Raw genomic sequence first — 26,576 nt, 5'->3', positions numbered from 1 at the left:
AAAGAATGCGGTCAACAGTTTCAAAACGTGCTGCAAAATGTGCGGCGAAGTGAACTGTGAGCAGCACGGTGCCTGCACTGCCTGTCTAATTGGAAAGAAACTCGGTTTTGAAAATCAAATGTTATTTTTCTCCAGAGTTTTCATTGGACAGACAGAGCATTTCGCAGGGTGGACACGGCTTGTCGTGGGGGTGTTTTGAGATGGGTTGTGCACACCCCAGCAACCCCCCATGTGGTTACGCTTCTGATGCAAGTACAACAGGTATTACAGCAACGTGACCACCAACCTTGTTCACGGTCTTCTGAACACAATCCATCAGATGAGCAGACATAGAGTCGAAAATTAGCAAGGACTTCTTGTTAAAAAATCCAGCTCCAGGCCGCCTTCTGTAGCATTTGTCCACCCATTCCACCATAACATCTTCATTCATCCAGCCCTTCTTGTTCACAGACCTTGATACACTTGAGTAGCTTTTCCTGTGGCATTGTCACCCTCTTAAAAATCACGAATGGCTTCAGCTTTTTGCCACTTGCCATGCAAGCTAGAACAACTGCAAAACTTGTCAGCTTGTGACCTGTGGTAGTTACTGATATGGACTTTTTACCAACTTTTTATCTATCTGCATCGGGACCTCGTCCATGTTGATGATGTCATCCGGTGTTAGTTTCAGTGTTTCGGTTTCCTTGCCAACAAACTCTCTAAAACTGTCAAGTTTCTTCTCCCAATCGTCTGGCAGTCTCTGTCCCACAGTCGTTCTGGCTCGGATAGGCAGACCATTTCGTTTCATGATGCAAGAAACCCAATTATGATCCCCTTTGAAGTCTTCAATTGCCATTTCAGTCGCCATTTCTCGTGCCTTCAATTTGATGGCTATTGTCGAAACTATCCGATTGTTCTCACACTGCGCAAGAATCCAGTCTTTAAGTGCTTCTCCAGTTTGGCCATTTTGCTTCCCTTGTATGCCTTGCACGCCCATGTGGTGGAAGCGCACGCAAAGCTTCCTTATCTTTCCGCCAGTTTCTCACTTGTTTTTCATCTACTTCAAAGTGGTGTCCAGCTGCACAATTGCTGTTTTCTTTTGCGAAAGCAACGACCTGGAGCTTAAATTTTGCAGCATAGGACTTGCGTTGTGGCATGGTATCGGGAAGTGCAAAATGTTATCAATTTAATTGTTCATGCTTAACTATAATGTTACTATATAGTTGCAAATGCCTACAGGGTCATGCCAAATTAGATACGTTTACTTCGGATTGGTAAATTCAGTAAACAACAACAACAACATTTATTTATATAGCACATTTTCATACAAACAGTAGCTCAAAGTGCTTTACATATTAAAGAATAGAAAAATGAAAGACACAATTATAAAACAAAATAAATCAACATTAATTAACATCGAATAAGAGTAAGGTTCAATGGCCAGGGGACAGAAAAAACAAAAACTCCAGACGGCTGGAGAAAAAATAAAATCTGTAGGGATTCCAGACCATGAGACCGCCCAGTCCCCTCTGGGCATTCTACCTAAAATAAATGAAACAGTCCTCTTTGGATTTAGGATTCTCACGGAAGGGCTTGATGATGATGATGATGGTCACGTAGACTTCTGCCTTTTAATCCGTCCATCATTGTTGGAGCATCATGAAGCTTTGAGTAGGTGGAGGTGGCGCAGGCCACCACCACAAAGAAACCGGAAAAAGAAACAGAAAAGAGAGTAGGGGTAGTAGTAAAGCCACGGCTAGTAACATGGGGCAGTTTATCTTAAGAGTTTTAAAATATCAATGAGCATTTTATGCAGCTTACAGAATGGGGTGGCCTCCAGTGTGGGGCGGCTTTACGTTGGGGATTTACAGTAACATTGTTAAGATGAATATCCTTCATAAGCTTCGTTTTCTATTTAAAAACATTCCATTATATATGAATAAATATTTTTTTAAGAAATTAGATTCAACCATAACCTCATTTATTTGGAATTCAAAACATCCACGTATTCAAAAGGCAACCCTACAAAGACCTAAGGAAGAAAATACAAGCTATTAAAACCTAGACATTGACACAAATGAGCAGACACAGGCTTTGTCCGCAATAGAAATAAAATCCTGCAGTACTTCTTTATATTCCTTGATTTGTACCCCAATAAATTTAAGTCATCGCCAATATACTAACAATCCAATTGTGCTTAACTCCCTCACTCAGGATGGATGGATGTATACTTTATTAATCCCCAAGGGGAAATTCACATACCCCAGCAGCAGCATACTAATAAAAACAATATTAATTAAAGAGTGATAAAAATGCAGTGCAAGTTAAAAAAATGCAAGGTGGAGAGTGCAAGGCAAGTATAAAAGTCAATAACATTGTATAATATTAACGTTTACCCTCCGGGTGGAATTGAAGAGTCGCATAGTGTTGGGGAGGAATGATCTCCTCAGTTTGTCAGTGGAGCAGGACAGTGACAGCAGTCTGTCGCTGAAGCTGCTCCTCTGTCTGGAGATGATACTATTCAGTTTATGCAGTGAATTCTCCATGATTGACAGGAGCCTGCTCAGCACCTGTTGCTCTGCCACAGATGTCAAACTGTCCAGCTTCATGCCTACAATACAGCCTGCCTTCCTCACCAGTTTGTCCAGGCGTCAGGGATCCCTCTTCTTTATGCTGCCTCCCCAGTACACCACCGCGTAGTAGAGGGCGCTCACCACAACCATCTGATAGAACATGTGCAGCATCTTATTGCAGATGTTGAAGGACACCAGCCTTCTAAGGAAGTATAGTCGGCTCTGTCCTCTCTTGCAGAGAGCATCAGTATTGGCAGTCCAGTCCAATTTATCATCCAGCTGCACTCCCAGGTATTTATAGGTCTGCACTCTCTGCACACAGTCACCTCTGATGATCACGGGATCCATGAGGGGCATGGGCCTCCTAAAATCCACCACCAGCTCCTTGGTTTTGCTGGTGTTCAGTTGTAGGTGGTTTAAGTCGCACCATTTAACAAAGTTCTTGATTAGGTTCTTATACTCCTCCTCCTGCCCACTCCTGAAGGACTCCGAGTTGTATTGGAAGTCCAATGTATATATGCTGAACAGGACCGGAGAAAGTATAGTCCCCTGCAGCACTCCTGTGCTGCTGACCACAGTGTCAGACCTGCAGTTCCCGAGACGCACATACTGAGATCTGTCTGTAAGACAGTTCACGATCCATGCCACCAGGTATGAATCTACTCCCATCTCTGTCAGCTGGTCCCTAAGGAACAGAGGTTGGATGGTGTTGAAGGCACTAGAGAAGTCCAGAAACATAATTCTTACTGCACCACTGCTTCTGTCCAAGTGAGAGAGGGATCGGTGTAGCATGTAGATGATGGCATCCTCCGCTCCCACCTTCTGCTGGTATGCGAACTGCAGAGGGTCAAGAGCGTGGCGGACGTGTGGCCTCAGGTGGTGAAGCAGCAGCTGCTCCATGGTCTTTATCACATGTGACATCAGGGTGACAGGCCTGAAGTCATTCAGCTTATCAGGACATGATACCTTTGGGACTGGGGTGATGCAAGATGTTTTCCAAAGCCTTGGGAGTCTCCCCTTTTCCAGGCTCAGGCTGAAGATGCGCTGTAGTGGACTCCCCAGCTGCAACGCACAGGCCTTCAACAGTCGTGGCGATACTCCATCTGGACCTACTGCTTTGCTGGCATGAAGTCTTTTCAGCTCTCTGCTGACCTGGGCTATGGAATATGCAACCAATGTAGGAAGTATTTTAAGATAGAGAAGCTTTTATCTGTGGCACCTCTGCAAGATAACCACCTTTTTCCACCCTCTCAAACGTACACAGTTTTTAACGTCTGGAAAACATCAAGGATTAAATCACTTTGCATCCTACGAACAATTACACTGCAAATTTAACTTTACAGCAACACATTTCTTTAACTACCTTCAAATTAGAAACTCTGCTAAATAAAATCTACCCAGTTTCCCTCACCTACCACCTACCTCTATACCAGAAGAAATTTTGATCAGTTTTAAGGACTCAAACAGCATCTCTGTAATATATAAAAAGATTTTAAAGTCCGTCCCTTTCAAAGATCCCAGAATACAGTGGAAAAAGGATGTCTCACTCATCATCGCAGAAAAAGAATAGAAGGTAGCAATGCACAGAATTCACTTAAGCTCCATGTGTGCAACTTAAAATTATATATTGAGTGCATCTCTCTCATTTAAAATTGTCCAAAATGTTTCCTGGGCAAATTCCAACCTCACTGGGCCATATGTTTTGGTAGTGCACCAAATTAACATCATTCTGGACAAAAATTTTTGAATACCTCTCAGACAGCCTGGGCATCACAATCCCTTCTAATCCACTAACAGCTGTGTTTGGTGTACTTCCAGATAGGTGTAAAGTGGAGAAGGACAAACAAATTGTAATTGCCTTTACTTCACTATTGACACACAGACTTATCTTGCTTGACTGGAAGAATCCTAACTCACATCTTTTAAGTCAGTGGATAACTGTTGATATATATTATCTAAAATTGGAAAAAATCTAATTCTCACTTAGAGGATCTGTACAAAACTTTTTCAAAACCTGGCAGGATCTGGTAAATAACATTTTAGAATAAGCATTTAAATTGAGAAAGTGGATTATCTCCCCTCTTTTCTATCTATCTTTATTTATTTACAAACTATTACTATTATTAAAGTGCTACTCTACTGACATAGCTCTTTTTCTCATGGGTGTGGGTTGATTTGTTTCAAACCAGTTTTGTTAAACTTGACTTGCATGTAATCAATGAAAAAAAAAAGGAAGTCTCTTTCCAAAACAAAAAGGAAGGTGGATGCTGAACACAGACAATTTCAAGAAAGACAGATATTACATTATTTTTTGTGGAATCCAGTGGAAATGCTACCTGTCTTATATGCAATGAAAAAGTCGCTGTTTTGAAGGAATATAATCTCAAACATTATTACTCGACTGAACACGGAGAACAATATGATAAGTATCAGGGCAAAGAGAGGGAAAAACTAGCTACGCAGCTACACAAAGGCCTGAAATTAGTCTTTTTCACAAAGCAAAGAAGGATGCTGATAGTGAAGTGGAAGCAAGTTATGTGATAAGTGAGTAAATCGCTAAGGCAGGAAAGTCAATCACCGAAAGGCAGTTTCTTAAGGACTGTATGTTAAAAGTTGCTGAAATATTGTGTTCAGAAAAGACGGGCTTGTTCAAAAATATCTCCTTATCAGCAAAAACTGAGGCAGAACGAACAGGCGAGTTATCAAATGACATTTAAATCAAATACACGAGAAAGCTAAAGTTTTTACTGCATACTCCGTGGTGCTTGACAAAAGCACCAACAAAACCGACACTGCTCAACTAGTGATTTTCGTTAGGGATGTTAATTGCCACTTTGATGTGACTGAAAAATTGCTAAGTTTATGTCTGATGCACCGCCATACCACAGGCAAACATATGATACATATCAGTTTCTGTCTGATGCGATTGAGCATGCTGGCTTGTAATGGAACAAACTGGTAGGCATCACTACAGATGGAGCCCCATCCATGATAGGCAAACAAAATGGACTGGTAGGATTGGTTAAAAAAATTAGAAGAGGAAAAAGCTGATCCAGCAGTAGTTTTACACTTCATTATTCATCAACAAGCACTGTGCAGCAAATGCTTAAAATCTGAACATGTCGTGTCTGTTGTTCCAAAATATATTAATTACATCAGGTCAAGGAGTTTACAGCATCACCAGTTCAGAGCTTTTTTAGAAGAAATTCAGTGAGAATTTACTGAGGTGCACTGGCTCAGTTGGGGAAATATCCTGAAGAAATTTTTTGTATTGAGAACAGAGGTGAAACATTTTATGGTAGATGGCAGAATGGATGTCCCCGAGTTGGAAGATCCACAATGGGTCATGGAACTGACTGACATAACGGATATTACACAGGAGCTGAACATACTTAACTTAAAGCTCGAGGGCCCTGATCAGCTCATCACAGCAGCTTATGAATGTGTGAAAGCCTTTACCACAAAATTGAAATTATGGATAACACAGCTTTCTACCAAAAATCTCACTCATTTCCCAACATGTAGATCTCTTGTTTGGAGAATGGCACAGCATTCAGCAATGATACATATACATCTGCTATTGAAAACCTACTGCAGGAATTCGCTCAACCATTTTGCTGACTTTAGGTCTCACAGCACCACCTTCCAGCTGTTTACAGACCTCTTTTTAGTTGATGTGGAGAGGGTTTCAAGTTTGTTCCAAATGGAACTTATTGACTTGCTGTGCAATAGTAAGCTAAAATCTAAGTTCAGAGAGGCACATGGAAAAGCAGACTTAACTGGGCAGTTACTGAGATAATTACCTCCATCCTTTCCAGAGCTGTCCAAAACGTTCAGTCAGGTAATGTGCCTTTTTGGAAGCGCATATCTGTGAGGGAAGCTTTTCTCAACTATGAACTTTAATAAATACAAGTACAGGTGTAGGTTTACTGATGCTAATCTTGAAGCTGTACTCAGAGTTTCCACTGTAAACTCCATTAGAGCAAATGTGACAAGGCTGTGTGAGCAGAAATGCTGCCAGATTTTTGGACAGAAATAGAATAGACGTTCAAATGTATTCAGGTATTCCATGTTTCAGGTTAATGCAAAATTTTGTTTATTTAAGTTAATTTAATGAAAAAATAATTGCACATTTAAAAGTAATGTATGTAGAGTACAGTTTGCATTTTGAAAAAATATGTTAGTAATGGAAATAAAAACAGATATAAAGAATATTACTATCTCTTGATGTACTTGAACATTTATGTGGCCCCTGTATGACATGACAATACCAGCAGTGGCCCAAAGCCAATTTGAGTTTGAGACCACTGCTTTACAACTTGGGATAAGTTTGATGAGAACGGGTCATTCAGCCCAAAAAAACTTGCCGATAATAGTTGCCTAAATGCTTCAAAATATCATTGAATCCTGATTTGAAGTTCCCTAAAGTCTACCACACAAGTTGTAAGTTTTCCATATGTATTTTATGTGAAGTGAAACTTTATATATTATTTAATATAATATTTGTGCAAAATTTGCCTCACGAGTGTGTACCAGTGCTCTTGTTGAAGAATGTATTTTAGAAGAACAGCTGGTATCCACTACATTGATTCAGTTCATAATTTTAAACATGCCTATCACATACCCTCTTACTTTCATAGTTGCTTAAACTGAAATGGTTCAGCTCCTTCAAAAATTCCTCATAGCTCACTTGGTGAACAGGTCTTTTTCAGCCAAAACTACTGCTTACCTACCACCCAAAATGAAGAAAATCTGGGAGGTATACCAGGTGATTGTAGTAAAATTTTCAGAGCATTTACATTCTGGACCACAATGTCAACATCAATGAAAGACTCATGGCTTATAAAGGTAGACTGTCATGGATGCAGTACATCCCGTCAAAAAGAGCAAGTTTTGCCATAAAGCTTTACAAGTTTTGTAATCTACAATGGGATGCATTTAGAATTTGGTTCTGTACACAGTGAAAGGAACAATGTTTGATCTGAAATACAATCAGTACGACACTGCTATGTCATCAGTGTGGACTTTGATAGATGCTCTGCTGGATCACGGTTACTGTGTAACCATTGACAATTTTTATATTTCACTAGAACTATTACATCTTGCTGCAAAGAAAGACTGACACATAGGAAACAGTGCGTCCTAATGGTCATGGCATGCCTGAAGACTTTGGCAGAGCTAACTTTTAGCAAGGTGCGCTAGTAGTTTGGCAAAGGGGTTAAGTGCTTGCGCTGAAATGGAAGGACAAGAAAGATGTTTGCCTTTTTAGTCACTGTACAGGAAAAAGGCAACATACAGGATTACGAAGTGTTGAGCTGTGGTCAATTACAATAACATGTTGGCCAGCATAGATTGTGCGAATCAAGAATTGACTTTCTATCTCATTATGTGGAGGCAACAAAAGAAGTACTACAAAAAGATATTTTGTCATCTGGTAATAGTGTATTTGGAATGCATTTGTGTTATAAAAACAACAAGCTGGCAAAACTGTTTCTTATTCCAACTTTACATGCCAGCTTGTAGAACAAATCATTGCAGCATATCCACCGTCCACACTACCACCAAAGAGACACAGTCGACCTGGCATATCACAGACCAATCCAAACTGTCTTATTGGTAGACTTTTTATTGATTATATACCTCCAACACAAAATAAAACAGAATCCAATCTGTGAAGGGTGCTGTTCAAAAACTGATGAATCTGGAAAGAAAATCCAAAAAGAAACACGCTATTATTGTCCCGACTGTGACTTTGGATTGTGTCTTTCACCATGCTTTAAGATTTTCCATTCAAAGGACTCATTTTGAGATTATTCAGTGGTGTGAAAAACAATTTGCCCCCTTCCTGATTTCTTATTCTTTTGCATGTTTGTCACACAAAATGTTTCTGATCATCAAACACATTTAACCATTAGTCAAATATAACACAAGTAAACACAAAATGCAGTTTTTAAATGATGATTTTTATTATTTAGGGAGAAAAAAAATCCAAACCTACATGGCCCTGTGTGAAATAGGTTATTTTTTAACATGGGGGCAATTACTAACTGTGGTGTATCACACCTGAGTTCAATTTCCGTAGCCACCCCCAGGCCTGATTACTGCCACACCTGTTTCAATCAAGAAATCACTTAAATAGGAGCTGCCTGACACAGAGAAGTAGACCAAAAGCACCTCAAAAGCTAGACATCATGCCAAGATCCAAAGAAATTCAGGAACAAATGAGAACAGAAGTAATTGAGATCTATCAGTCTGGTAAAGGTTATAAAGCCATTTCTAAAGCTTTGGGACTCCAGCGAACCACAGTGAGAGCCATTATCCACAAATGGCAAAAACATGGAACAGTGGTGAACCTTCCCAGGAGTGGCCTGCCGACCAAAATTACCCCAAGAGCACAGAGATGACTCATCCGAGAGGTCACAAAAGACCCCAGGACAACGTCTAAAGAACTGCAGGCCTCACTTGCCTCAATTAAGGTCAGTGTTCACGACTCCACCATAAGAAAGAGACTGGGCAAAAACGGTCTGCATGGCAGATTTCCAAGACGCAAACCACTGTTAAGCAAAAGAACATTAGGGCTCGTCTCAATTTTGCTAAGAAACATCTCAATGATGGTCAAGACTTTTGGGAAAATACCTTGTGGACTGATGAGACAAAAGTTGAACTTTTTGGAAGGCAAATGTCCCGTTACATCTGGCATAAAAGGAACACAGCATTTCAGAAAAGGAACATCATACCAACAGTAAAATATGGTGGTGGTAGTGTGATGGTCTGGAGTTGTTTTGCTGCTTCAGGACCTGGAAGGCTTGCTGTGATAGATGGAACCATGAATTCTATTGTCTACCAAAAAATCCTGAAGGAGAATGTCCGGCCATCTGTTCGTCAACTCAAGCTGAAGCGATCTTGGATGCTGCAACAGGACAATGACCCAAAACACACCAGCAAATCCACCTCTGAATGGCTGAAGAAAAACAAAATGAAGACTTTGGAGTGGCCTAGTCAAAGTCCTGACCTGAATCCAATTGAGATGCTATGGCATGACCTTAAAAAGGCGGTTCATGCTAGAAAACCCTCAAATAAAGCTGAATTACAACAATTCTGCAAAGATGAGTGGGCCAAAATTCCTCCAGAGCTGAAAAGACTCATTGCAAGTTATCGCAAACGCTTGATTGCAGTTATTGCTGCTAAGGGTGGCCCAACCAGTTATTAGGTTCAGGGGGCAATTACTTTTTCACACAGGGCCATGTAGGTTTGGATTTTTTCTCCCTAAATAATAAAACCATCATTTAAAACTGCATTTTCTGTTTACTTGTGTTATATTTGACTAATGGTTAAATGTGTTTGATGATCAGAAACATTTTGTGTGACAAACATGCAAAAGAATAACCACTGTATACTGTTTTGGCATCATTACTGGTATTATTATTTCTTTTATTATTATTTTCATTATTGTTCATTTCATATTATTTTATTCATCATTACATATTATTATACTTTTTAAATTTAATAAAAATGTAATTTTTCATGCCAAATAAAATGCAACACTTTTGTACATTTTTTTTTAGAATAAAATGCAATGCTAAATAGGTTAAAATGCCACCTTTGTTTTAGTTAAATATGTGTTTAAATTATTTAGAAATTATCAAATTCTGTTTATATTTAAATTTTACAGTGTCCTGACTTTTTTGGAAATGTAGTTGTACAAAAAATACTTGTAGTGAAGCTTGCAGAACAAAAATCCCAATAAAAATACAGAGTGAACGCTGCAAGAAATGCATATGCAAGCTCTACAAAAAATAAAACTTGAAACAAGAGTCATTTTGCTTTTATTTAGCAAAAAGAATCGACAATGGGGTAAGAAAAAATACTTAAAATAAGCTAAATAATTTTCAATACAAATTTCTTGATAAAGTCAATAAATCTTATATTAAGGTCAAGATTTAACTGCTTGAAATAAAACTTTAACTTGCTTAGATTTCATGTGTTGCAGTGGAGAAACTGAGAAAAAGGATAGAGGTCAAGTTTAGCATTACTGTATTTTCTCAGATGTGCGCTTATAAACTACACTGCAAGCAAACTCAGCTTACATATACAATCCTACACACAGTCAACACTTTCATAAAACCATTACAAATCTTTATCCAACTTAGGAAAAAAGAAGAAAAAGAATCGTGTCTAATTCACTGCTTGAGATTTAACAAAAATCACACATTAAAAAAACAAGCTAAAACTATATGAATAAAGGTCAGAAACTTTGTGTTTTATAGAAATCCACTGCACAGCTCACAAAGTCAAAGTACTCAACATCAAAAAATATTTTCAGACTAGGCTGACCCGCCTTTTAAGTTGACGACTTCTTAAGGCAATTCAATATGTAGATCAATTTGATATTTTATACAAATTCATTAATTTGGTTATATTGCATTTGAGCGGTATTACTTTAATACTCGTAGTTTCTGTTATTTTTGTGATGAAATTTTTACTTTTTTTCTATATTGAGGTCGCCCTTTTGAACCCCCGATATTTACTACGCAGTGAGTCATTTGTACTCCATCAACATTATTATTTCCAGAGACATAATTTTGTCTATTTTTTCAGAGCATCGCGCACAAAAGCAAGGGAACGATGAGAGAACCAGAACTCTGCTCACATCATGTCGCTTCGTACCGCAAGCTACAAGTAGTAAGTCTGTGATAAGCGAAATACCGCTACGCTTTCCACTCACGGGACGGAAGGACAATCCTGACCGCTTTTATATAGTAAGAAAGAAGAAGAAGAAGAAATCGCACAGTCTGGAGTAGAAAATCATATTTTACCTGGAAAAACGAAACTACAAATCCCATTGTGCATTACAAAATGGACGGGGCGTGTGTGAAACTCCGCGCCTGCATAGCACACGCGGGACGGAAGGACAATCCCGACCACTTTTATATAGAAGGATGTTACTATCAGATTCTAAACTGCTAAATTTTTCCTGCGAATTGTAAAACAAACCAAATCAAAAGAAACAAATTGAAAAATTTTGAACAATTTGCTAACAAGAAAAAAAAACCTGTGTAAAATGCATGTATTCCCTTTGTAAATATAACTTTGCTTAAGCAGTGTATTACATTACCAACTCACCCAATTACACTGACAGTCTCCAACTGTGTAGGAAATGTGTGGGTCACTTCTGAATTTATTTATAATAATAAACACTTCTCCTGCCCCCTCAATGAGGTCCATCAGTTTCCACAAAACAAACCACAGTAAATAGAAAAAAATCATTATTTACATTTTAATTTACATGTACTCATTTGTTTGGTGCCATTATCCAAGGTGACTTACAATATTTGAGATACAGTTGCCCAAATTCCTTTTGTTCCTTCACTCCAGTTGAAGCACAGGCAGGTGTAGTGACTCTTGGTTACACAATGTCAGTAGCAGGATTTGAACCCACAGTCTCAAGGTTTGTATTCCAAAACTTTAAACACTATACCACACTGTCTGCTTGCCATTCAAAACCTCAGTACAGTGAATCATGCAGAAGTGTGAAAAATGCCAAAACAGTAGCCACACTGCCTCGGGCCGCACCCTAAACTTAGTTGGTGAACAAGAACAGCACTTGTCAGAAGCCAGGGACTGTTTCTGGACAGGATGCTCACAATTCACCAGTCTCCAATGAATTGTATAGAAATGGGAAGCATTTAAATTTCTTGGAATGACGTAGTGAAATTCCACAACTCAACCAGTTTAGAATCTGTGGCATGACTTGAAGACTGCTGTACGCCAATGTAACCCATCTAACTTGAAGGAGTTAGAGCAGCTTTGCCTTGAGGAATGGGAAAAAATCCAAATGGCTAGACATGCTAAGCTAATAGAGACATTCCTCAAGAGATGTGCAGTTGTAATTGCAGAAAATGGGTGCTCTACAAAGTATAAACTTTGGGGGGTGAATAGCTATGCACACTCATGAGTTCTATTTTGTCTTAATTAATGTTTGTGTCTTAATAAAAAATATTTTTCACCTTCAAAGTGGTAAGCAAGTTGCGTAAATTAAATGGTGCCAACCCACCAAAAATCCATTTTAATGTCAGTTTGTAATGCGACAAAACAAGACAAACACCAAATAAGATTAATAATTTCCCAAGGCACTGTAAGTGTAATGGCCAGAGACAATCTCCTACAGAGAAAGATAAGGAAAATAAAGTGAGAGCCTTATCTAATTATTTAATTGCCACCATAGTTGAGGGCAAAACTGATAATTAACCAAGTTAAAATTAGTCTTTTCTGCACAATTATTTAAGAGAGATAATGCTTGTGGACTGAATACTTCATCAAAGTATACTGTATATACACTTGGCACTTCATTGGTGATTAACAATTAATCAAAAAAACCCAGGAAGCTTTTTCAAGAGTTATTGAATTTGACAGCTACATATTTTCAATCCCTCACTAATGTGCTTCTAAAAAGTAGGGAGTAAAAATTGAGATGACAGTAAAAGAAAAGATTTAGCAAGTATACAGGCAGTCAGTGTCTTCTAAGACTAAAAGAAATGATTTCCAAGAGATAACATGTGAATCGAAAAGGTTGTAACATGTTGTAAAAATCACACTGCACACCACATCGTAGATCCCATAAAGTATGTGGTTTATTCAAGAATAGCAAATTACCACAAACAGAAATACAGACTCTTCCAACCTCCATGCCTACTACATAAGATAGTACTTTGTAAGCAATGTTACTGTAGGTACAACAGAAAATCCTTTTTTAAGCATTTTAAAAAGTGAACAACCTATATAGTGCTTTAAGTAAGCTGCAAGCTCATCATTCCCACAGGTGAAATGCCAGTAATACACAAATCTGAAAACAAACAAGGAATATCCACAAGCATCCAAACCAGGCAAGAGGTTTCAGGGGAAAAAGGCAAAGTGTACTTCATGTGATATTCAGGCCTCTGCTGTTGTGGGAAGAACGTGAACATAAACCATCTTAGCATCTAGAGTTTCCAGTGAGCTGTTCAGCAGAACCTCTGAAAAACAAAAACACTGTCAACAAAATGGATGAGCACATAGAGATTAGGGGAAAGGTGTAGTCAATTACCTTCAGTCAAAGCCTCATCCAGGTACAGTCGGAGTCGCCGGCCACGCAGACCAAACAGCCTTGCGGCTTCATGAAGTAGACAACTGTATGTCAGCTTGCTCTGGCCAAGAGGGTTTTCTAGCAAAAGTGTTCCAAGGAAGCCACTCTGACATTCTGAAAGCAATTAAAAAAGCCACAGAATAAGCAGGGGTTCTACTCCACTGGGTGCCTTGCTTGTGAGCAGATACATTTTACCTTGTGGTTTTGAATTGAGCAGTTTAAGGTTTATGTAGCGACAGAAAGGTGGCTCTGCAGAGAAGAGGTCAACCTGGGATGCTCCAGAGGAGATGTACAGTGTTTGCCCATTTAGGGCTAACAGATCTGTTTTGCTGTTTAGTTCTGAAAGTGGGACACATTTATTAGAACCAAGGCCAATGGCAGTCAAGAAGCAGAACTCCATTAACAAGACTTACTAGTGTGCCCAACAAAAATAGCCATTCCCTGGCTATTAAGCTCAAATATTCTACAACAGGCAGTACGCAGGCCAAGATAGTTCATCTGATTGTCACCCTTTGGATTCTCCAGTAGCAGGACCCCTCCTACAAATAACAATGACAAATAATTAATGGACGGACAGTTTCACACAGCTTCTAGTCCCTCTGTTACCTGCTTACCTCTTTCCCCATTTTTCACATTGACGTAGGCACAGACTGGAGAAGGTCCTGAGGTGCTTCCTTCTGAAGTACCTTTTACAAGGCACAAGTGCAGATCGGATCCCTTTAGCTGGAAGAAGCATCAATGAAGTGATAAGTGATGTGACGAAGAGGAAAAGGAGAAAGAATAGAAGAGTGACACTTTTACCTGAGTTTTCTCATCAATAATGACACTGGCATTTGAAGAAGCTGAGCCATATATCAAAGGAGCCTTAATTGTGGCTAGAATGAAACTGTTGTGGGCATGAATGACATGCTCAAGGTAATGTGCTTTTGGCTCACAAGTGTAGTAAACACTTATTTCATCAGAAGGTACTAAATGAGCCTGTAGAAAGATGGCAGAAAGATGTTAAAGTCAGGAGTTATTATTTTCTATAGCTAAACGTTGTAGTAGTGATCTCACCTTCTTCCGCAGCTTTTGGATGCGGTTAATCACTTCCCGTGCCACTCCTTCATCCACCATGGATTGGTCAGGGGTTACATCCAATAAAATTAAAACCTGTTAAAAAAAAAAAAATAGATACTTATTTTGGTGAATTAATATGGCTACAGCTATGTCAAAGCACTAAAGTAAATGGACATAATAATGTACAAGGGACCACATAAACTATCCCACATTTTAATGCAAATTGTGCAGACCCGTTACTTACATGTGCATCTGAATGGGCTTCATACTGTGCAGCCAGTCCAGACTCTGCATTGAAGCTGTACATGAGCCGTATATCCTCCTCATGGAGTTCATGACCCTGTACTTCAATAACTCCTAAAATGTAAAATAGTGGAGACGTCTATTGTTTGTATCACTCCCAAATCAGAGAGAGGAGTCTAGTAAACACATCTACTTCATAGATGCTATTTGCATGGAGTTGGACACCCAAAGACAGCAAACACTTGGGGGAAAAAAAAAACAAATACAGTGATATATCGTCTGCATTACCCAAATTGTCAGGCTAAAATGCATGCAATCTCTCACTCCAAAAAAATACCAATGTAAAAATTATATACTTTAGCCTCCTATATTTGCAGTCAATAAAACATAATATTTAGCAGGCCAGAGCAAATTGCTTTTAAAATGTAATAATCCCCCTCCCAAGTTGTCTAGTTGGAGACACCTGTAGAATTAAATACAGCAAATTACCATGAGAGCCTAGTGAAAGAAAGCACAAACCTTAAACCACATTTTTAACAATCAGCTCCCCTAAATGTTGGAAATGAAAAATACATAATGACCACCTGGGTAAACGAGCAGGGGCATTCATTTCTCCAAATGATTAACAGGGACTTCTCCCCTAAATGAAATGCTTAAACAGCAAGTTTAATTAAAATGAGATGACATGGGTGTGCTTTAATCCAAATTAATGAATGGACTCAAAAACTTCAAAAGACCATTTAAAAACATTAGATTTGTTTCAGAATGAAAAGAACCATGCCATGCAGAGCACACCCAAATCCAACAGCCCTCAAAGCTGGATTACACATTGGATAAGACCGGAAAAAGTTCTCTTACTGACCTGTTTTTTGAAAAGCCTCTAGCTGCTGGCTTGTTAGCTCTTTAACCGCTGAGCTTACTGACTTGAAGGCCCCTTTCAAGCGCTTCCCAAGAATCATATGATCTGGTTCAGCCCTAAGCCGGATGCCATACTTATCTTTATCAGTTGAAAGAGTCAGCTGACGAACATTGAGTTCCTGGTAAAGATATTCAATATTGGAGAAGCATACACTAAAAGTGTAAAATGCCCAAATCAGATTCCTGACCCAGAAATGTTGCCAAGTTACCACTCACCTCTAGAATGTACTTTTCCAAAGACTGAATGTCTTTTAGAGCTTTGGGATCCTGGTGAATTACGACAACTTCTTTCAGGGGGTACTACATGAAAACAGAAATGTGAAGATTTCCTGCATGGCATGCTCTATTTACAGCAATCAGGCTTGTTAGACCAGGGTCCGCACCTTTACTGGAAGCGTCTTCCTGTCTCTTATCACTCTCCCAAGTTCAATGACAGACTGCATCTGGGACACAGCACTCTCTATAGGCTTACTGATTAATGATTCTCTACATGGAGACAGAGTGAGGAATCACTGGGATGAAGCCACCCAAGCAAATTTCCTTACCATTTTAAATTCTGGTACAAGTAACAACCAACCTAACACAAGGAAGCATCAGATAGTGAATGCTTCTCCAGTCTTTCTCATCTAAAGACGCTGGATCAATGAGAAGTCTCAAATTTTGGTACATCATTTCTGTTATGAAGGGTGTGAAGGGAGCCTGTGAAACATGAAAAAAGGGTTGCCTTTATCAGTAAGATATATACATATTTTACTAAGGCAAGGTGATACTTTGGGGTTTGGCATTAGTCAAAATGGTAGCAGTACAATTTACCAAAAATGAAAAAGGACATAGAACATATATAGCAATATACATACCATGAGTCGACACATCGAGAAGAGCACACTAAACAGTGTTTCTACAGCAGCAATACAATCTTCTCTTCCACTCTCACCCTGAAAACAACAAACACATTAATATCTATCACTCTTATGTATTCTGGATTACCTTTTAAATACTACAGAGATAAACATTTACATCGTAGGTTCCACAAATGTACATATTTTAACTTGCGAATTACATAAAAGGGATCAAATTTAGTTGTGTCAGAATGATCTGAATCTGTACTGCCGCATGAGAAAGGTATCTGATTCAAAGAAAGAGCTTTTACTCTAGCATTCTAGGTAGATTAAATGATGGCAATAAAAAGAGATACAGATGGAGCTTTGTAGATTAAGCATAGCTACAACTACCACTTAAGGGGTAGAGAGATGGGAGATGATATTTATCCTTAACAGGAGAGATGTGAAATCCAGCTGGTGTTGGGGGAAGCAGTGTGTATGATTTATGCAGTAATGGGCCACACTAACACTCATTTGCTATTTAGCTATAGTGCTAATGAACAACACCACTTGTGTTTAACAGAGTACTTGTGAGTGATGTGTTACTGTCTCATAGTGTTACTTTGTATCAGGGACATAATTGCAGGTCTCCTACTACTAATTAACAGTTACTGGTCATGGGTAGTAACTGCTACAGTTTTCACCAGTAGGTGGAGGTGGCTCAAGATACCTATAATCTAGTACCAGATAAAAAGCCATTGTTACACAAGAAAAAGTTACATAATACTAATAAGACAAAGAAAGCTTTGCCACTTCCTTCTCTATGCTAATTTTTTTAAACAACTGAAAATATGGATTACTTACTGTACTGTCCTAGATTTTAAATGTTATATTTTATTTGTTTTGCTTAACACAAACAAGATTAACTAAGGACAGTTAACATCAAAGGGTCTTCACTTCCTGAACTGCATCACCTTAAAGTTCAAATAAACAAGACGAATGTAACACTAAAGGAGGTAATGAACATCAAAGCATCTTCTCTTCCCAAAGTGTACTAAAGTAGTAAATGATTGCTTTCAAACATATGTGTAAACAAAGCAGAAGACTGTATTATTTTATGGCTTGCGAAACAGACATGCATAAACAGATCAAAAACTATATGGCTTGAGAAATGGACATACAAAGACGGTGAGGGAAGTCATTCATCATATTGACAGCCAGCCAATCAAATGTGTGTCCCAAATTCCATGTGGAATTTTAAAATAAATATGGCTTGTCTGACAGACAAAGAGGCAATTTCAGAAGAAGAGACCAAGACACAAGTGACCATTTTAACTAAACATCGGAGGTGGTAACTCATGTATTTCACCAATTGCTCAAATCAAAAAGCCACTTAGGACATTCATCTTTGATGTCTCTGATTTCTTTCAGTAAGCTTTTTAAGTCTATATATATCCAGACTTTGCTAACTATATTTTCTTTTATACCTTCTCCTTGTTGTATTATTGTTCTTATATAAATAACACTTTTTTTTTTTAGTTTCTATACCTTATCCTTATATCTAGAGTGCCTTAAGTATTAAAGTAAATATAAAGAGAACCCAGAACAGTTGCAAGTTTGGCATGTGGTTCTAACTGCAGGGTTTATCAGGCTAAGGAGGGGGGGCTACATCCAAGAAGGAAAAGAATGGAAAAGTAAGACATCTTTGGTTGATAAATGGCCTATAGCCAAGCACATTGAGCCTTTGTACATTTAAATATATAATTATGGAGAACAAAAGTAACATTTAATTCTAAGATATAACGTCATTTGTGTCAAAAAGTAAGTCTTTTTAAGTGTTAGAAAGTAACACGTTATTCAGATAGCACAAATGTGGTTGAAGTGCTAGGGAGGGATGGGTTGTGTATATGTTATTTATATGGCACTTTCGTAGTTAGGGTCTGTGTGTATGTGTATATCTATGTATGCATGTGTTAATCTTAAGCTGCAAGACTAGACCAACCCAGTAACGAATTTGGGTATTTTGAAGTTAAGATCACGATAATAACACTTACCTTTAATCTTCTGCGATTTGTTCGTACATACCAGTTGGTCAGCATGTCAACAAACTTAACCAGTCTGGGGACCACTGTGTATAACCTGTATGCTAATTGCAGTTTAAAAAAAAAAAAAAGTCAGACAAAACCTATCAACAATAAACAGTTTACAGCAGTCCACACCTATCATGGCAGGGTATATGCAAACACACACAAACAAATACCAGGTTGATTAACCTAAAACATATACGTTTGTGATGTGGGAGCAAAATTTAACATCACATAAATATATCAAAAATGTTACTACATGCACGCTTTAGCAATGGGGAAGGCACTGGAATAGACTGTATAATGTAATGATTTCAAATGTATGTACTCTAAACATGTATAGGTGCATCTCAATAAATTAGAATATCATTGAAAAGTTAATTTATTTCAGTAATGCAATTCAAAAAGTGAAATTAATATTATATAGATTCATTACACACATTTTGCTGATTATGGCTTACAGGTAATGAAAACTCAAAATTCAGTATCTCAGAAAATTGCAATATTACATAAGACCAATAAAAAAAAAGATTTTTAATGGAGAAATGTTGGCCTAATGAAAAGTATGTCCATGTACACACTCAATAGTTGGTTGGGGCTCCTTTTGCATAAATTACTGCATCAATGCGGTGTGGCATGGAGACGATCAGCCTGTGGCACTACTGAGGTGTTATGGAAGCCCAGGATGCTTTTATAGCGGCATTCAGCTCATCTGCATTGTTGGGTCTAGTGTCTCTCATCTTCCTCTTGACAATACTCCATAGATTCTCTATGGGGTTTAGGTTAGGCAAGTTTGCTGGCACAGTGATACACCATGGTCATTAAACCAGGTATTGGTACTTTTGGCACTGTGGGCAGGTGCCAAGTCCTGCTGGAAAATGAAATCAGCATCTCCATAAAGCTTGTCAGCAGACGTAAGCATGAAGTGCTCTAAAATTTCCTGGTAGACGGCTGAGCTGACTTTGGACTTGATAAAACACAGTGGACCAACACCAGCCAACGACATGGCTCCCCAAATCATTAGTGACTATGGAAACTTCACATTGGACCTTATGCAACGTGGATTCTGTGCCTCTCCACTCTTCCTCCAGACTCTGGGACCTTGATTTCCAAATGAAATGGAAAATTTACTTTCATCTGAAAAAATGCCTTTAGACTATTAAGAAACAGTTCAGTCAGTTTTCTCCTTAGCCCAGGTAAGATGCTTCTGACATTGTCTCTGGCTCAGGAGTGGCTTGAGACAAGGAATGTGACAGTTGTAGCCCATGTTCTGGATATGTCTGCGTGTGGTGGCTCCTGAAGCACTGACTAAAGCCGCAGTCCACTCCTTGTGGATCTCCCCCAAATTCTTGAATGGGCTGTGTTTCACAGTAATCTTAAGGCTGCAGTTACCCCTGTTGCTTGTGTGCCTTTTTCTGCCACATTTTTTGCTTCCACTCAACTTTCCATTAATATGCTTGGATACAACACTCTGTGAACAGTCAGCTTCTTTAGCAATGACTTTTTGTGGCTTACCCTCCTTGTGGAGGTGTCAATGACTGTCTTCTAGACAACTGTCAAGTCCACAGTCTTCCCCATGATTGTGTGGCCTACTAAACCAGACTGAGAGACCATTTAAAGGCTCAGGACACCTCTGCAGATGTTTTGGATTAATTATTTCAGTGGAGTGTGACACCATGAGTCTACAATATTGAACTTTTTCACAATATATTTACTGAAATACTTAATTTTGGATTTTCATTAACTATAAGCCATAATCAGCAAAATGAAAAGAAATAAATACTTGAAATATATAACTCTGTATGTAATGAATCTATATAATATATGAGGATCACTTTTTGAATTGAATTACTAAAATAAACTTTTCGATGATATTCTAATTTACTGAGATGCACCTGTAAATGGCACATTCCAACAAATGCAGGGCTGACTAAGGGCCTCTAATAAGAATTACATTACACTGTATAAAATCCAAGAAACAGCTCCACATGGTTTGTCAGGGCTTGCAGTATAGTAATACAATTTGAATTAATCTATAAAGCCAAATGTACATACCCAACAATGTTCAAGATGAAAACAGAACAAATTTTTCAGGGACTGTTTATTCCATCCTAAATCATTACCTACCATTCATCTCTGCCTTGAAAAATTGGATGAGTGACTGAGTGAAAGACAAAATCCACTTGTCCATAATGTTGTCACTGTCTCTGGCATTGCTCTCATTATATAGGAACTGCACTCCTTCATCCTAAAAAAAATATAGCATGTGATGTCAAGAAAACTATTTATTCAGGCCTAGTTTTCATTGAAATAGCTAAATCTTCAGAGATTCAAGCAATCAATGAAACTGTGAAAAACTACTATGCACTTTACCTGCTTTCAAGCTAGGTAAAAACTAATGTTGAATGCAGAATATCTTAACCAGGGATGTAAAGTAACAAATCACACTTACATTTATAACTGTACCCGTAGATTATGTAGAGAATTATGCTTTTTATTTTTTTAAGAATTTTTAATTCAAAATATTTTTACTTTTTAAAATATATATTTATTTAGTAATGATCCTACTCAGTTACATTTTCAAGGTGAGTCATTACTAAAGTAAACTGAAATTCAAAGTTTGCAGTGGCCAATTAAAATAAAACTACAAGTAAATATTTTTAGGATCATAGTAAAATACTTCCAGATCTTGACTTAAGTGACATAATGGCCATGAAGTTTTCTCATTTATTTATGGCTCAGTAAGCGGATCTCACTACATCATGATGTAATCATCCAGTGTATTTGCCAATGACTGAGAATGCACTATAGAAGCTCCCACATTACATCTTCTCTGCAGTGACTATATGTTCCTGCTGCACATAGACATACCTGTGCAATGGAGGATGCAGCAGAAAGTTCTAGGTGTAATGGGAGCAGCCATACTCTTATATATATATATATATATATATATATATATATATATATATAATATAAATAAATAGTCAGTAGTATATGTCACTGGTCAAATTTAGAAAAGCTGTTCCATTTTAAGGACATAAGACAAAACTGTTTCATTGTGTGTTGCGCAATGTATCTGAAAAACTATGATGTCTGCATACAAGATATATTCCTCAAATTTAGGAAACTCCATGGAAGCAAAATGATTTATAAATTAGTGGAATGTTTGAAATATAACAAATAAAAATCATAGTTATACTGAAAAATACTAGCAAGTTTCTGATAACCACTTACAGCAGATACAGCCGTCTAAATAAATAAGCAGACTAACAGGTGGCATCATTTATAAAATGATGTTCATCTCCAGTTTTGTATGCATCTAGCATTTACATCAATCCACTCATCCATTCTCAAATCCTGCTTTATCATGAGCAAGGTTACAGGATACATGAAGCCTACTTTAGGAAGTATATGGGGAGAGGAAGGAACAATCCCTGAATAGGGCACTTGTCCATCATATCATTTCCTAAACTCATGCAGTGTGCACTGGTAAATTTGTAATATTTAGCAGTAGTTTTTTTCAAGAGGAATATGAGCACTTGCTAAATTTGTGGCTTCACTATATGAGCAAAGTCGTGGCAACTCCATACTGAGAATAATGAAGAGTGCATAACACCTGCCTTCCTCAGTGCAAGTGACACCTAAGAATAGGTCATACGAAAGGCTGAGCAAACTCAAGGAATTTTATTGATGAGAAATTTTGTATTTCCCTTAGCACATATAATAACGAAGCACATATGTTAGAATACAAGTACTTCTGCTTATCACCTGATAACTCCTGCAACACCTGCCTAAGAATATAAGAGTGTGCAACACGATTACAATAAATTGTGTTCTTCTTTGTTTTTTAGAGAATGCACATTATCTATGGTCTAAGTTTTTAATGTTTGCTTCAATATACTAGATCTATGTAAATTACACTTGCTTAATGCCAACTTGATTCATATACATTTTGTCTACTACTGTACTTTATTTGCAAAACTGTTAGCAATTTTCTACCATGTAGTCTTTGCTGTTTTAAATTATACTTTGTAACAACTAGACTACACTGTCAGATGATATTAAGAGATGATTATTATTACTTGCTTACCATACATTCTTTTGTCATGAGGAAATTTTGTTGTATGTTTTAGTATTTGAAATATACAAGTTGATTCATGGATGTGTCCTATTAGTGTATTTGGCGGAGATGAATGTGGTGAAAAACTTTCATAATCTAAATAATATAGCAGCCTTATTATTCATTTCAAATTGTAATTAGTATAGTGCATGTGCAGTAATAAAAAATGCCGGATTGTATTAATGAATTTAAATCTTGTTTCAGAAAGGAATTGCATTTGAAGAATGGCCCAGTTTGTTGAAAGTACACCACAATGACTACAGTTTGAAACCACAAAAGCTGCTGTGCAATTTGGATTTTACTTTGAAATGTAAATGTTTTATATGTTGAAATTCACTGAAAAGTCACAGACAGTAATAACACTGCATCTTTTTGTTCCATTTGTTTTAGGTTTGGTATTTGGCATTTAATCAATCAATTATTAACATTTAATAGAAAAATCAACAGTTGCAATTTTGAATGCAAGGTTTTCTACTGAGTTTTTGCACATGAAAACAACTTACTTTAAACAATATCTAAATAAATTAACATATCAGCTTTATTGAATTCACATTATTATTATCATGGAGTCAAGAGAGTGTTTACATGCTCACACAAAACCGGGATAGGGAGAGTAACCTATATGAAACAAGTTCACTTGTGGAGTTCATCTTTGACAAAATGCACGGACGTCTTTAAACTACAGTGAAACAGAAAATAAGCACAAGGTCCATGGTTCCAGAGATATTGTTGCTGATCTTCGCAATGTACGTTCAAGCTCATCAACATAAATTTATTGATTTCTGAAATACCAAGAGATTTTTTTCAACTAAAACGAAACAATAATGCAACACAAAGACTGGTGGGACAGTTGTCTGAAAGAGTTTACTCGGACTGGCTAACAGAGTGCAACACACGTGCACAGACTATGAAATCATTAATTGCAACACACTGAAGGGTTTACATGGTCATATACCCTATATATATTGTGATGGACATCATGTATAGACTGACATCCCAAATAGGATGGATGGTGCAAGCTTACCTGGCCAATATGAACAGTGTGGATGGATGTTCACATCGACCAAGGTGGTTCCTATTCCTTTTGAGGCTTAGATAATGGATAAACAGGGGGGTGACTACCTCTCAGGGCAAATTGTCCCCCTAAGTCCAATGGGTGGCAGCATCCTGCTGATGTAGTTTCCACCTGGACACCCACAGTGAGTTGTAGTTCGTATATTAGAACATTAGAACAATCTAGACGAGAACAGGCCATTCAGCCCAACAAAGCTCGCCAGTCCTATCCACTTGTTTCCTTTCAAGAAAACATCAAGTCGAGTTTTGAAAGTCCCTAACGTCTTAATGTCTACCACACTACTTGGTAGCTTATTCCAAGTGTCTATCGTTCTTTGTGTAAAGAAAAACTTCCTAATGTTTGTGCGAAATTTACCCTTAACAAGTTTCCAACTGTGTCCCCGTGTTCTTGATGAACTAATTTTAAAATACAAGTCTCGATCCACTGTACTAATTCCCTTCAGAATTTTAAACACTTCAATCATGTCACCTCTTAATCTTCTTTTGCTTAAACTGTAAAGGCTCAGCTCTTTTAATCTTTCCTCATAATTCAACCCCTGTAGACCTGGAATCAGCCTAGTCGCTCTTCTCTGGACCTTTTCTAGTGCTGCTATGTCCTTTTGTAGCCTGGAGACCAAAACTGCACACAGTACTCAAGATGAGGCCTCACCAGTGCATTATAAAGGTTGAGCATAACCTCCTTGGACTTGTACTCCACAGATCGTGCTATATAACCTAACATTCTGTTAGCCTTCTTAATGGCTTCTGAACACTGTTGGGAAGTTGATAGCTTTGAGACCACTATGACTTCACATAAGGTGTACTCTCGATTTTCCGACCGCCCATTGTGTATTCAAACCTAATATTTTTACTTCCTATGTGTAATACTTTACATTTACTGACATTAAATTTCATCTGCCACAAATCTGCCCAAGCCTGTATGCTATCCAAGTCCTTCTGTAATGATATAACGGATTCCAAATTATCTGCTAATCCACCTATCTTGGTATCATCTGCAAACTTAACCAGCTTGTTACTTATATTCCTATCTAAATCATTTATATATATTAAAAATAGCAGGCCCTAGCACTGACCCCTGTGGAACACCACTCTTAACATCGCCAGTTCTGATGAGGTTCCTCGCACCATCACCCTCTGCTTCCTGTGTCTGAGCCAATTCTGCACCCATCTAAAAACATCACCCTGAACTCCCACTTCTTTTAACTTGATGCCCAACCTCTCATGTGGCACCTTATCAAATGCTTTCTGAAAGTCCAGATAAATAATATCATAAGCTCCACTTTGATCGTATCCTTTTGTTGCCTCCTCATAGAATTCCAACATGTTAGTAAAACACGACCTCCCTCTTCTGAACCCATGCTGACTGTTCAGAATAACTCCTGTCCTTGCCATGTGTTGCTCAATCTTATCCTTAATAATTCCTTCCATTAATTTTCCTGTGATGCTTGTTAAGCTTACTGGCCTATAGTTGCTTGGATCTGCCCTGTCACCCTTTTTATATAATGGGATGATATTTGCCATTTTCCAGTCCTTTGGAATCTCTCCAGTGCACAGTGACTTCCTAAAAATACGTGTCAAGGGTTTATATATGTACTCACTAGCCTCCTTAAGAACACGAGGATAAATATTATCTGGGCCTGGTGATTTGTTTGATTTCATCTTATTTAATCTGAGCAGCACTTCTCCCTCTACAATTTCCAAATCCCTCAGTACCTCCTTAGTAGTTGCGTTTACCTCTGGCAGGTTATCCACTTGCTCACTTGTAAACACCTCAGAAAAATGTAAGTTTAGGGCATCTGCTATTTCATTGTCTGTATCTTTTAATTCCCCTTTACTATTCCTGATGAACTTGACCTCCTCCTTAACTGTTCTTTTACTACTAAAATACTGAAAGAATCTCTTGGGGTCTTCTTTCGCCTTATCTGCTACATTCCTCTCCAACTGTCTTTTAGCCTCTCTGATATCCTTCTTAATGGTTGCCCTCATGTTCTCATACGCGCTACGATTCTCTTTGCAGTCATTAGTCTTATATGCCTTATACAGCAGTTTTTTCCTTTGCAACTTCTTTTTTAAATCTTTATTAATCCATCGTGGAGTTTTTTTTTAGTTTCCTATTAATTCCAAATTTAGGTATGTATCTGTCCTGCATTACATGTAAAACATTTTTAAACCTGTTCCACTGCTCCTCGACTGTCTCCACATTTAAAAGCTTATCCCAGTCTATCCTACTTAGACTTTGTCGCATCTGCTCAAAATTAGCCCTACCAAAGTTCAACTTAACAATTTTAGTCTTTGCATCTGTACTCTTACAAAATACTGAGAATTGTATTACATTATGGTCACTTGACCCTAGTGGTTCAATCACCTCTACACCCTCAATTCTATCCTGATTATTACAGAATACTAAATCCAGACAGGCTTCACCCCGTGTTGGTGCTTTAACATGCTGTGTTAAAAAACAGTCGCTGATTACTTCTAAAAACTCCTGCTCTTGTGCTCCTCCATCTGCAAGGTTATCCCAGTTAATATTTGGATAATTAAAGATAATTTTGGATAATTAAATATATTATATATATACCTACA

At 37.9% G+C, this 26,576-nt stretch overlaps 1 protein-coding gene across 1 annotated transcript in view; it reads right to left on the bottom strand.

Moving 5' to 3' along the window:
* Positions 1-13,160: 13,160 nt before the first annotated feature.
* iars1 (isoleucyl-tRNA synthetase 1) overlaps positions 13,161-26,576 on the bottom strand; it is a 103,588-nt gene continuing 90,172 nt past the window's right edge. Inside the window, exons 20-34 of the mRNA XM_039770865.1 lie at positions 20,927-21,047; positions 18,770-18,861; positions 16,752-16,829; positions 16,472-16,593; positions 16,278-16,380; positions 16,111-16,194; positions 15,839-16,013; positions 14,978-15,090; positions 14,731-14,826; positions 14,476-14,652; positions 14,289-14,397; positions 14,088-14,213; positions 13,870-14,013; positions 13,636-13,788; positions 13,161-13,564 (exon numbers count right to left, since the gene is read on the bottom strand). Coding sequence (XP_039626799.1) covers positions 13,482-13,564; positions 13,636-13,788; positions 13,870-14,013; positions 14,088-14,213; positions 14,289-14,397; positions 14,476-14,652; positions 14,731-14,826; positions 14,978-15,090; positions 15,839-16,013; positions 16,111-16,194; positions 16,278-16,380; positions 16,472-16,593; positions 16,752-16,829; positions 18,770-18,861; positions 20,927-21,047 — 1,776 coding nt within the window. The 3' untranslated portion in view covers positions 13,161-13,481. The remainder of the gene's footprint in view (positions 13,565-13,635; positions 13,789-13,869; positions 14,014-14,087; positions 14,214-14,288; positions 14,398-14,475; positions 14,653-14,730; positions 14,827-14,977; positions 15,091-15,838; positions 16,014-16,110; positions 16,195-16,277; positions 16,381-16,471; positions 16,594-16,751; positions 16,830-18,769; positions 18,862-20,926; positions 21,048-26,576) is intronic.

This window comes from Polypterus senegalus, chromosome 12 (genome assembly GCF_016835505.1).
Source record: "Polypterus senegalus isolate Bchr_013 chromosome 12, ASM1683550v1, whole genome shotgun sequence".
Taxonomy (NCBI): domain Eukaryota; kingdom Metazoa; phylum Chordata; class Cladistia; order Polypteriformes; family Polypteridae; genus Polypterus; species Polypterus senegalus.
The sequence above is the reverse complement of the archived record's forward strand: the minus strand, read 5'-3'. Positions and strand labels throughout refer to the sequence as shown.